Source organism: Olea europaea, chromosome 17 (assembly GCF_002742605.1).
Source record: "Olea europaea var. sylvestris chromosome 17, O_europaea_v1, whole genome shotgun sequence".
NCBI classification, from domain to species: Eukaryota; Viridiplantae; Streptophyta; class Magnoliopsida; order Lamiales; family Oleaceae; genus Olea; species Olea europaea.
This window is the reverse complement of record NC_036253.1, coordinates 1,368,980-1,381,956: the sequence shown is the minus strand read 5'-3', so window position 1 is coordinate 1,381,956 and position 12,977 is coordinate 1,368,980. Positions and strand designations below refer to the sequence as shown.

At 35.1% G+C, this 12,977-nt stretch overlaps 1 protein-coding gene, 1 long non-coding RNA gene and 1 pseudogene across 10 annotated transcripts; 2 read left to right on the top strand and 1 right to left on the bottom strand.

Annotated features, from left to right (window-relative positions):
* Positions 1-1,741: 1,741 nt before the first annotated feature.
* On the bottom strand, positions 1,742-5,630 carry LOC111365960. 2 transcript variants are annotated; one of them, XR_002697527.1, is made up of 6 exons: positions 5,540-5,630; positions 5,384-5,452; positions 5,129-5,195; positions 2,066-2,770; positions 1,833-1,973; positions 1,742-1,753 (listed from the first exon to the last, which is right to left on the bottom strand). XR_002697527.1 is itself a non-coding variant. In XM_022986543.1 (5 exons), the coding sequence occupies exons 2-4, from the start codon at positions 5,398-5,400 to the stop codon at positions 2,066-2,068; spliced, it is 789 nt and encodes a 262-aa protein (XP_022842311.1). In that variant the 5' UTR covers positions 5,401-5,452; positions 5,540-5,630; the 3' UTR covers positions 1,779-1,973. The 2 variants fall into 2 exon arrangements, 1 of the variants encoding a protein (XP_022842311.1); XM_022986543.1 differs by lacking the exon at positions 1,742-1,753 and having other exon boundaries at positions 1,779-1,973.
* Positions 5,551-8,631, top strand: LOC111365964. Of its 8 annotated transcripts, XR_002697534.1 has the most exons (8): positions 5,555-6,223; positions 6,328-6,364; positions 6,800-6,967; positions 7,107-7,421; positions 7,568-7,740; positions 7,826-7,969; positions 8,088-8,286; positions 8,441-8,631. It is a non-coding gene; the product is annotated as an uncharacterized LOC111365964 (long non-coding RNA). The 8 variants fall into 8 exon arrangements; XR_002697536.1 differs by having other exon boundaries at positions 5,551-6,223; positions 7,568-7,969; positions 8,070-8,286; XR_002697535.1 differs by having other exon boundaries at positions 5,555-6,142; positions 6,278-6,364; positions 7,568-7,969.
* A 1,337-nt stretch (positions 8,632-9,968) lies between these two features.
* Positions 9,969-12,977, top strand: part of LOC111365875 — a 6,841-nt pseudogene continuing 3,832 nt past the window's right edge.

The window sequence follows — 12,977 nt, the reverse complement described above, 5'->3', positions numbered from 1 at the left end:
TGAGGATAATGAGTGAACGAGAAAAAGTAAATTTCATAACCATTTTGTTGTGTTACAATAATTGATCATAAGCAAATTTTCCTGTTCTAGTTCTCACTCTATTTTGGGGACCCTCCTTCACTATCTTTCCCTTTGTTTCCATATATATATATATATATATATATATCAGTGGTTTTTTTAAACTTTCTTGTGTTGTAATTTGACAAATTATAAATTTCTTTTTAATTCATTTTGTTCCATTCAAATTTTATATTCACAAAAAAAAAAATATTAACGTTTTGTACAATTCAAATTTATATTAAAAAAAATGTTCGATTTTCTTTAATTTATTAAAACTGATCGAGTTAATCAATGTTTCCTCACTAACTGCTAAGTAGCACAAAATTTATTTTATTTCCACATACATGATCACACAAAATGACACGTATGTTCACATTTTATTGAAAACAAAAATATAAGGGACGTTAACATTTATATTGAAACAACATATTTCTTGACATTTCACTCATTTCTTGACATTTGACGTGTAGTTCTCGACATTAAATGTCTGCTAATCTGGACACTTGACAGTACATTTGTATAGAACGACATTTCAACTAAAATATAGGATTTCTCCACATTTCATTAGAACATTGACATCTCCTACTCCACTATATGAGATAATAAAGTTATAAACTATTTTCAACCACCGGTTTACATCCACAAAATATTACATATCACCATATAAATAAAAATATGCAAACCACTATCTAAACCAAAATACATTTTCCGTACCACGACATAAACCAAAATACATATTGAAAAACCACCATATAAATCAACATAGGTAAACCTCTAAATTCTACGCATCCCTCTTACCCCTATTGCGACCAGATCGTGTGTATGGCGTCTTTGTGTTTACACTAGCCTTCTTCAGCCTCAACGATCGAGGTCTACGTGTAGGTGGATCAGCCGCCATCGAAGGTCCAGAAACGATACTATCATGAACCAGTTGATCATCAATGGTCACACCAACTGTAGGTACAACGGCTGGTGCCTCTTTCACAATATCACAAGCAACATATATTGACCCAAGTACTCCAACCCCACCTCCTGACGTTATGGACACATCAGGGATATTGCAAACAACTGGTTCAGTTGCCTCTCCGACATCCTGTCTGTCTGCAAAAATATTGGGAGTGAAAACATCATGTCGGGGCTCGTCTCCACTGCGATCGTCATGACCAAATCCACCATACTCATCACCAACATTGTGTTGTCCAATTTCTGTAGCAACTTCATCAAACCTTCGTCGAAGAACATTCATCTCATCAGTGACATGATTTCTCAAACCACACACATGACCTCCCAGATCATTTTGGAGACTAGCGAATCTTGTGTTTATTTCTTTCCTCAAATCCCCCATCTTGCTCTCAAATGCCTCCAGTTGCTCATTCAAGATAACTCTGATCTCATTTAAAGACACATGTCTTTCAACGATGGGATCCCCATGCTCTTCTTCTCTGCCTTCAACCAGATGCAAACCTCGATGACGAGGTCCACCTTTGTTGCCTCTCTGGGATTTATTTGGTCGATGGTTATTGTCATCGTTCCGTATGATATCATCGTCAACTGGACAAGCTTGTATTTCTATTGATTGAGCAACAAGATCATCTAAAATGGGGTCGGCTGCGTCTTCCAATGGAACTAGATTGACGAAGTACGGCTGTAATTCTTCTGCAACAGTTGCTCGCAGCGTTGTCCACAAGTGCACCTACAGGAGAAGAAAAATAGGCGAAATGAAAAAATATATATTGCGGAGTGTAAGGCAATTAAGTATGTAAATCGCCTACATTTGTCTTCTCAAAAAAATCTGAATATGTTCGGGAATGAGGTTGTTTCATGCCAGACCACCGCAACATCCTCGGGACATCGTCACAAGTCTTACTTGAGAATCGAGCTCCCAACTCCGGAATTGCCTCGTACGTCCAAATCTGCATGACATTTGTAACAGTAATAACCATATTTGGAGATAAATAACAATGAGCGATGAGAAGAACTGAAATGAACCAAAATAGATGTATACCTAGACAGCAAGAGGGAATCCGTACAATGTGTAAGTCATCCTATCACAATCATTCACTTTTACCATGTCCGCCTTTCTTCCCCATCCACGTAGTAGTGATTTGATGAGAAGTTGAAAACATACTGTCCCCCATAGGTAGGCATTGAAAAAATCCAAGTCGTCAACGATGGAAAGAGTTGTCGAATTTATTCCTACATTTCGATCTCTTGAATTAAATACCCCTTCAATAATTAGTGCCAACCCAAGCTTGTAACGATCGTTACGGTTGGCACATTTCAAAAAAGCTTTCTCCAGGTTGCTACACGTTATCCTGTCCATATTAGCAAACATTTTATCTTGTAGACGGGTTTTCTCTAGGATTTTGTCAACTTCGACACCTTTAGGCACTGGACTGCACTTCAAGCCAGTAATTAGTGCGAACTCCGGTAGTCCAAATCGTGCAAACCTTTGGTTCACCTTGAACCAAGCCTCAAACCGCTTTCGGCATACCACCGATCTGTTTACCATTTCATGAATTAATTGAGCAGATAGTTTCAGCTCCGGTAACCTTGCAACATGTCCTATACAACTGTCCTCCAACTGACGCTTCTGCTGTGGATCCAATTTGTTGAGGACAACTGATATATATTTTGTATTGCTCACTTGCGACACATGGGCCGGAACACGTTCTTTCTCCGGAATATTATATCGATGTGTCATACTCATCTACCAATGAAAACAATACTTTAACAAATACTATGAGAATGTACAAATGAAATCAAATATAACATTCTTGTTAAAATGCAGTGCAAGAAAAATAATTTTTACAATACAATGGTTTGATAAAATATCATATCTAAACTAAGTTGTTTAATTGTTGAAATTAAAACAAACCTGACTTCTGATCTGCAGCTATCATGTAACCATTTTATAGTTGATCACCATTCAAATAGTTCAAAAGTATATATACAATATTCTACAATTTCATTAAGTTAATTGCCTAATTTAGATATGCAAATAAGTCGAAAATACAATATTCTTTAACAAAATAAATAACAACAACATAGCCTTGTATTAAATAAATTTAGAGCCAACTACAACAGACCATACGCAAAATCAAGTATACATGTCGTAAGATTTGACAAAGTTTTCTATCTGTTATCAACCTATCACAGTCTTCCTCCATAAGAAACCATCAATATACAAATGCAACCCTCAACAAGATGCAGAACAAATTTGATGCGAAAATGAAGCCATTTAGTTGCTGATGAGCATTCAAACAGTCTTAAGAGTGTATAATAGCAACACAATCTGTGTCATTTCATCATGTTTATTGCCTAACTCATATGCGAAATATGCCTCAAATGGAGTATTCTTCACTTCGTACTAGTGTTATTTATCATCCAGCAGCATCAAATTTAGTTCACATATAGATTATATCTCAAAAGCAAAAATACAATAACAGGGACAACAGAAAGTACAATCATTTTCCTGATTTCTTTAAACACTTTACCTCTTCAACCTTTTTGACAGTATCTCACATGTACCACTTTTTATCTCAAAGTGTATCAACAGTCAGTATTTGCTCGCCCAATAGAATAGAGACACTCAGTGACCTTGACATTAATTTATGTTAAACTAGCCAAATCTTAGGATTTAGGAAGAGGGGAGACTTGGGGAAGTGAAAAAAATAACGAAATAAAAAAAATAACGAAATAAACTTACTCAATAGCACTGGACTCTGAAGTGTAGTGGGCAAACGGCAACTGGGAAAATAAGAGAGAAATGGACAGACTCGTTGTCGGCAAGTTGGGTCAGAGTGAAGATTGAGAGACTGAGAGTGAGAGTTTAGAGGACTTAGTTTAGGGCTTCTTTTATTTTTTCATTCCCCCGCCTTCATTTTTTTTTTTTTTTTTGTATTCGGGTCGAGTTATATCAGGTTTTTCATTTTTTTACCCATAACTCGACCCGCACCTACTTGACCCATAACCCGACCCACATCGACCCACACCTATCCAACCCAGGCATTTAATGCTGATTGACATTTCTATGTTGATTGACATGAATAGTGATATGGAAATTTTTGAATTCTTGTGTGAAAATAATATTTCTAATAGGGGTATTTTCGTCTACATAATTCGAAAATGGACATTGACAAAATTGTGGACATTTTGGCAAATGACTCGCTGAAAATGGACATTACATGAAATTTCCTCAAAAAAAAATCAGAATATAACCTAAAAAAATATGTCAAATGGTTCTTATAATATTTTTCAGTTTTTATGTTATTTTTGGAATGACTAGCTTAGAAGAGACGAAGTTGGTGCAAAGTATACAGTATACACACGGAACTCTCGAATACTTAATTATTTATAAACTAGTTACTAAAATTTAATATTATTCAAGAATCAACTTCATTCTAACTCCCAATTAACAACATTTCAGAAAGCCTCTTCATTGCAACTAGACAACCTCTTGTGACTAGTGCTTCATCAAAGAATGCTACAAGCATGTGTCCAGCCAAAAGCTCAAGGTGCATTAGCTTCTCTGTTTCAGAATGATATTAGAAGCTTTTCTATGTTCATGGTTATGATTTAAACCGCAAAATTTTTAAAAATCATATTGACCATGCAAAAGAAACTAAAGCGCTTATATTTTCTGTAAACGAACTAAAGCATAAGCTTGTTGATTTTACACCTCCTTTTGTATCATATACGTTAAGGAGATTTTGCATTTAGTAGGTCCTGCAAAACTTTGCTAATTAATATATCTTATTATTGAAGAATTTTCTGTCCCCTGCATTACTAATTGTCAAGGGTGTCAGCTACAAATCTCTTTGCTTATCCAATTCTTCAGTCACCTCTCAAGTAACTTTCCATATAATTGCTACAAGGGAATGTTTGCCTAGACTTTAGTACTCTTAACTTGATTCTTTAGCTATTCATCGCATCATTCAAGCAAGCATATTTCACAACTTCAGAGAGAAATTTACCAATCCAAACAGTCAAATGCTGCAGCGCATATTAATTTAATTAGAAAAAACATCATTTAGTAGAAGTGTTCAGCTGAGAGGAGATATGTTACCTTCAATCCAAAGGACTTAAGATCACATGCTAGTTGTTCCACATTTATTCCCTCACGAGCTAAAAGCCTGCAAGATCGAAAAGCTTTCCTCAAAATGGAGTAGGAAAAAAATATACCCAAGAACTAAATTTAAAGATGCTACTCAAACAACTAAATTGCCACACATTTCAATAGACTGGTCAATTCGATTATGATAAAAGCCTAAGATAAAACATATACAAAAAGCCATCGAATTGGCCTATTTCTTGCGTGTACCAATTGAAGTCTTTCATCGATTTTGTTCGGATCCTCCTTTTCTTCTGAAGTACATGTCCTCAAGTACATCTGCAGAGTAAAAGCATCAAATCAAAATCATAATCAGCTTAAATTTTGCAAAAACAATATGAATATATAAAGTTATATCTAAATTACCTAGTTGCAGCAATAGATTGAGAAGGAGCTTCAGTTCGAGAAGTTTTTGCCTTAAGCTTCTTCGACAATAACTCCAGTTGATCCAAATTCCTCTTATTTCCCACCAAGAAATCATTAAAACATCAAAATAATTCACTTCGACAATTTTTACAAAAGGAGAAAATGATAATAAACCATGACATTCATTTAACGTTAAAAATGATAAAAAGGTAAATTAGATAATGGCAATTTGCTGTATTCTTTTACAATAACTCCTATTGAGAAGGAGCTTCGGTTCTTAGAGTTTTCGCCTTCAGTTCATTGAAAAGGAATATCATCAATCCAAATTCCTCTAATTTCCGACCCTCGAACAAACCGAACTTCGACATTGCTAGTTCCATGGCAAATAACGGAAAAGCAAATTAAAAAAATGGTAATTTGCTTCAGAAATTACAATTTTTTCTTGTTTCATTTCTTCAATTGGTACCTGAAGAGGAGGGAACTGAGCAGCAGGATTGGCTTGTTTGAGAAGCTTCAAAGAGGAATGCAGAAGATCCGACCATCCACTCATTTCTGAATCATTCGCCATTCTTCCACCCGTTTTACAATCGTACGAAAGCAAGGGTATGTATGCATCGATCGTAGAGAAAGAAAGAAGAGAATGATGGTTTAGTGTTATGGAGCTAAAAACCCCTAATTTGAATGGTAAAGTTTTTGACTTTGTTATTGTCTGTGACGCGCAGCCTTTCTGTCTTACAGTACTCCAGCGGCAATTTATTCTTTACTAAGGCAATTTTATCTCGTTGCAGTGATCAGTATCACCTCGGAAGGCAATATCAGATTTATGTGAGTAAAATTATGGCTAAAATCTATTGGGCTTTATAAATTGATTTCGTACTCAAATTGATTGCTGTGAATGATTTAATTTCAACACAATTTGAGTTACTATTATCAGTGCAGTTGCAGGGAAAAGGGCCGAATCACTCCTAAGATTCCGTCCAGCCTTATTTACATTCTCTTCTTTAGCTCCTTGGTGATTTTTTACCCAAAATTCTTGTTTCTTGAGTGTAATCTCCCTTATGCAGCAGCAATTTCTCGGTTGCCCCTCGACTGTAATCGGTGGCCCTGTCCCTGATACTAGGTGTTTGATGAAATGCCTAAATGTTGTTTCTGCGAAATTTGAATTCTTCTCCTAGTATTAGTTCAATTGTGCACTATCTTTAAATTGTTCGTGCAATTTTAACTCAAGTTTCAATTTTTTTTTGTGGGTTCTGTTTATAGTGATTCGGAATTGTATTAAATTCGAGCAATGGAAGATGATGAGAGGGATAGATTGAGGTTTTCTGAAGGAAGAAATGATTGAGATAGTGATTCTGAGGGTTATTTGGAACACCTAGTTGATGATGAACTTTGCTATTCCTCTGGGGACTTCCCCAAGTTGCAATTCAGGTATAATCATTACGAGAGGAATCGTTTAATACTTGCTTGTTTTTTATACATTATATATATATATATATATATAATGTATGTTATGTGTGTGTGTCTATATATATATTATTTTTATTTTTATTTTTATTTTTTCGTAAAGGAAAGATGTGTCAGAGGCACGGTGGATTGAAGAGTTGGGAATGGCCAAGGTGTTGGAGAGAAAGGGTAAAATGTGGACCACAACTGGGATAATTCGTGATGGCAAAATATACTGCTCTATCGAAGAGACTTTGTAGATTACGCAACTTCGCTGTCATTATTACCGGCACTATCGTATTTAAACATTTTGTGCATCTCCTTCTCTCTCTCTCTCTTTGCAAATGTGTTCATGAAACTCCCCCATCTTTGAGAATTTCCAATGGTCGAAATCGCTATTACCATAAAGCTCCCATCTTGGCTAATTTCGGAGATTATGGTAAACTGATTCTGGTTGCTTTCAAAGAGTTCATCAACATTAATAGTATACTAGGAATGTGACATTTCAAGGATATTTTTAGCAGTAAAGAAACAACTTTTACGTTCCCTAATTTAGGAGTCTAATATCTTAGGTTGGTTTCGTAGGTTTCTGGCAGAAATTGGAGCTTTGCATATCTTGAATGGTGATGATACATACCTTACCTTAAAAGACTTCAATGAAAAAGTCGCAAAAGATAGAGGTGGATATGGATGTTCTTGGGAGTCTTTTGAAGTTTATCGCCACTTAAAATCTCTTGGTTATATCGTTGGCCGACATGGTATTCCTTGGACTTACAAGAGTACTAAAACTAATTCCATTGCTGAAAATGGTGCGTCTGAACTTGACGGGACAAGTTGTAACAGGTCAAGACGCGGCATTCTCATTACTGAAATGTTCGATAACTTGCAGTTTAGTGAAGTGAGACCAATGTTCGATGTTTACTTGCCTAACAGCAAGTTTAAGAAGTCTTCTCCCGGCAGTCCATGTTTCCTCCTCTGCCTTTCCAGGTAACTAATGTCCGTGACATCTCTGTAATGATATGGTTTTACATATTCTTAGTTAAGCCAGTTTTTAGTTAATGCATAATCACTGAAATATTATTTTAAGACATTGTTTCTAATGTAGTGACCACCCACCATCCAAACAAGCGATCGAGGACCTCGAAACACGTTACAAAGGCCATCGTATAAAATTTTGTAATGTCGAGCATGGGCGAGTTAGTTTCTTTTCATTCACCAAAGTCGAACTTCCCATCCTTCCATGACCGTCCTCCCATAGGCTCAAGAAACAACTGATTCTTCTATGAAAAGTTTGTGCATGTTTGGTAAGTTGACTGGACAGTATTGAACAATGTCAAAAGCATTAAAATTTTGTTCGATTATCAAATGCAGTTCAATCCAATGCTATGTATTAAACATATAATCTTTTTTTGCTCTTATTATTTTTTTTCCCTGAAGATTGGTTTATTTTTCTTACAGGAGTCCCATTGTATGATACAACATGATGAAGGGAGACACTTCTTCCAATAATACTTTTTGTTGAACTTAAGAATTTTCTTTAAGTTATTTAAAAGGGACCTTTTTTTGACAAATATATTTGGCAAATTGCTTTTTCTCTCTCATTGTTAAGCAAACCATTATTTTTTTAAAAAGTAATTATTACATTTGTATATAAAAAAAAAGTAACTAATTTTGAATTTTAATTAACAAAAAAATTATTTATCTTAAAAAATGTTTTTTCTCTTATTTTATGTAAAATAAATTACTATTCAAAAGTTACTTTGATGTTGGGGAACTAAGTAATTTTTTTTTTTAATATGGTTATTAAAGAAAGTTAATTATTTAAGAACCTATTTACTATCTCAGTCCAACTCACTACTTTGCTATAATCCATCATAATTGATATGAAGAATAAATAATTCAATTTAAATCTATATTTAGATGTATTAATTAAATAGGGAAATTTGCAGCCGAGGTACCAAACCTTTCAAAAATTCGCACTCGAAATTCAAATGGATGGAAACCGTTCATTTGATCGTTAGTTGACCAAGAAAAGTAAATTTTGGCCTATTTTGACCAAATTGGAATGGGTAAAATGGTAACTTGATAATTATAATATTAAATAAATTGAACCAAAAAAAAATCAAAAAATAAAGAAAAAATAAAAAAATTAAGAAAAGAAATTAAAAAAGGTTGTCTTCTTCAACCTCCGCACTCCATGCCACCCCAAGGCCTCCTGCATTTCCTTCAAGGATTCTGCTTGTCGATGCTTCGGATTCATGATTTCCAAGAAGTACATCTACACCATTCATGATGACTGTTTTGTAAGTTCACTATCCCCATTTCTCCATATGTGTATGTTTCTGTGTGTGAGTTGACGCGATGGTGAGTTTGGGTGGATCTGGATTTGGAAAGTCAACATGCCATTAGAATAGAATATTGCTCAACCCATCACCACCTCCCCTAAAGATTTGTGAAACCCCCACATTTGGGAGGGCAAAAAAGAAGAAAAAGAAAAAGGAAAGAAAAAGGTTCTCATTTATTCTTCTTCTAAAGCTTTTCTGATAGCTTTTTGAAATATGGGGAAGAGAAATTGGGATTGAAGGATAGATTTGGAGGGCAAAGAATTGAGTATTTGACAGAGAAATTGTTGTAAATTTCTTGATTTAATTGCTTCTAATGCTGATTCTTTGGATTGAGCATAATGACTCCTTGATGTACCCTATTGCTTTGAACATAATGGCGTGGCGTGGGGTGCGATGGGGAGGGGTGGGGTGCGGCGGTTGAAGAAGACAACCCTTTTTTAATTTTTTGATTTCTTCTTGATTTTTTGATTTTTTTTTATTCAATTTATTTAATATTATAATTATCAAGTTACCATTTTACCCATTTCAATTTGGTCAAAATAGGTCAAAATTTACTTTTCTTGATCAACTAACAGTCAAATGGACGGTTTTCATCCATTTGGACTTCGGGTGCGGATTTTTGAAAGATTTGGTACCTCCAGTGGCACATATGAAAGGTTTGGGCAAAGTCTATTAATAAACGAAAGATTTGATACCTCAGCTGCAATTTTCCCAATTAAATATGATCTGTGATTAAAGAAGGATTAGCTAAGTAGGGATTAGAGAGTAACCTCCATATGAATGGCTTAGCTAATTTACCGGTAAAATTAAACACTTCTTTCTATCCAACTAGACAAATTCCACGCAAGCTGGCATGAAACCCCTGTGACTATCCTAACAGAAAAACCATATCCAATTCCCTTTTTCGATCTTGCACCATTTACGAATCCCGGTTTTTGTTTTACATTAGCTATTAATTTTGAGCTCAAATTCGATTTTGACATGGGAGATGTGTATTGTTCCGATTGCAAGAAGAATACGGAGGTGGTGTTCGACCACTCGGCGGGAGATACAGTGTGTTCTGAGTGCGGCCTGGTGTTGGAGTCACATTCCATTGATGAGACCTCTGAGTGGCGTACCTTCGCTAACGAGTCGGGGGACAATGATCCTGTCCGTGTTGGTGGGCCGACCAATCCGCTTCTCTCAGATGGGGGGTTGTCCACCGTGATTTCTAAGCCGAACGGAACCACAAGGATTTCTTGTCGTCGTCTCTGGATCGCTGGCAGAATCGAGGGTCTAATCCTGATCGGTCACTTATCCTTGCGTTTAAAACGATCGCCACTATGTCGGATAGGTACTGGCTATTCATTGTTTTAAGTTAATTTTGAGATGTCAGGTCTGTAAATGAGGGGAGTTTGATTTTCGAAGACAAGGTTCAGTTTTGATTGTGGTTTCTTTTTATTTTCGCTGGAATTCGTATTATGGATCAGTGTGAAGTGCTGAATAAATTTTGTTCTTTTTTTTTTTTTTTTCGAATTTCTTTTCTTTCTAGTTTTGTGTTTTTGGATCCTCTATTAAGTGGTGATTTAAGGAACATAGGAATGGAGGTTGGAAGCTTACATTTTTTTAAAGGGAAAAGAAAAAAAATGAGATAAAGAAACTTTTTTCCCTCTCTATATTTGATATTATCTCTGTACAACTTCGAATACCTTTTTTCTTCTCTTTCAGTCAAACCAAGCGTTACTGCAGTTGGATTCTGAATAACTTTCCTTTACTTGCTCACTTTTTTCGTCTATTGGTTTGGTTCAAGACCCATGAAGCTAAGAGATTTTACATCAATGCCCGTGTTATTCCGATATTTATAGTAAATTTATGATCTTTAAGTATTCTAAGTAGAAATCTGGAAAATGGTTGAAATAATACATGCACAAATAAGTCAACGCCTGTGCCTTGTGCCCTATATATGGAATGAATCTCATTGATTGTTTAAAGATAAGTAGTTTCTATTAGAATTTGTTGGAGTTTGTTAACTTTGTTTATGGTGTATTAACTATAATATGCTGTTTTTCTTAACTATGAAACTGGAAGCCTCGGGTCGAGGAACTTGTTTGTCATTTTGGGCCTTTTATTTTCTATTCTTTTCCTTTGTTTTGCATTTTTCTTGGTCAAGAAGTTGCATTAAGTGTGCTCTTAACTTTAGCATGATGCAATGCTTGTCATGTTTGTGAGTTCGGTTTTCTTCTGTTGGAAATCTGTTTGTAACAACTTGATTTCTGCTTTTATGCAAATGTTTTCTGGTCATTTCTTACACGTTGTCCTTGAATGACATCTGTTCTTTCTATATTCGAAAATGAGCTGAACTTTTACATCCCTATTCATACCTAACTTGAAAATTATTAGAGAACAGTTATTTTACTTGCTTTGATCATTTTTGTTCAAATGTGAACTTATTCAAGGAATTTCAAGATGTTTGGACTCAACCTATTTCCCTTCAAAATATGAAGTACAGTAGAAATTAAAATCTTCTACTGTGCTGTGAACGTATCTTGCTGTGTTATGGCCTTCTTTATATTGGTTTATTAACTTCCTTCTGTTCCTTATAACTTGACATTAAGATGACAAGACTGTTGTCTGATGTACCCAATGTTCTTTCAGGTTGGGCCTTGTTGCAACAATAAAGGTATCTTATTTACCCATTGTTGACTTTCTAATCATAAGTAATTTTTTTATCGGTTGCTTGAATGAGTGATGGAAATCCTAGTGGAAATAATATTTAGGGCCCGTTTGGTAGGGATTTTGAGAATTGATTTTTTGACCGTTAGAAGAAAAGTGGGGTTCACATGTGAAAGAAGAAGTCAAAAATTACGGCTTGAATAGTAAAATAACGGTCAAAAAATCAAATTTTTGGGGCAAAAAATCCCTACCAAACGGGGCCTTAATTTACTTTCCAAATTAGACACCTGCATTTTAGGAAATGCTAATAGGATATTATTTAATAGATTTTCTAGTATTTTATTAGTTGTTTACTTTCCAAATTGGATACTTATTTCAGTAAACATAATTAACATTTTATTTAATAGATTTTCTTCTACTTAAAGTAGGCTGGTTTATATAAAGTGGGCTTAAGCATTGTAATAGTTAGACTTTGATATAGAATAAACTGATATTTTCTCCCTCTTCTTCTCTGTTTCTCAATTTTGTTCTTGTTCGATTGTGTTCTGCGTCAGTGAGACCAATATTTCAAGCTTGATTAACTTGATGTAATTTATTTTTGGTAGCTTAATTGGATCAATATGCTAAAAGTGGGTCTTATTTTTATTTTACCTGATGGAGACAGGCATGATTGTCTAGTTTTGCGCATTTTTGGTTTAGTTTGGGTTGGGTGTTACAGCTTTTTAGTTTTCTGTCTACTTACCCAGTTTCTGATTTGTGAAAAGTGTAAAAATTTTATGGATCGAGAAGTATGTAGCAATTACTCTGTAGGATGGCTGTGTCAAGAATACTTTATTCGTGACTTGGACTTGCCCAAAAATGTTATCTCGGATCTAGGTAGTGGTCGTTTTAAATGAAAGGTGATTGGTTTATCACGCAGGATGAAGTTAGTCGACTACTTTACAGTAACATCCTAGATAACTTCTCTAATTTCAAGTTGTCATACCATCATGCCTTCA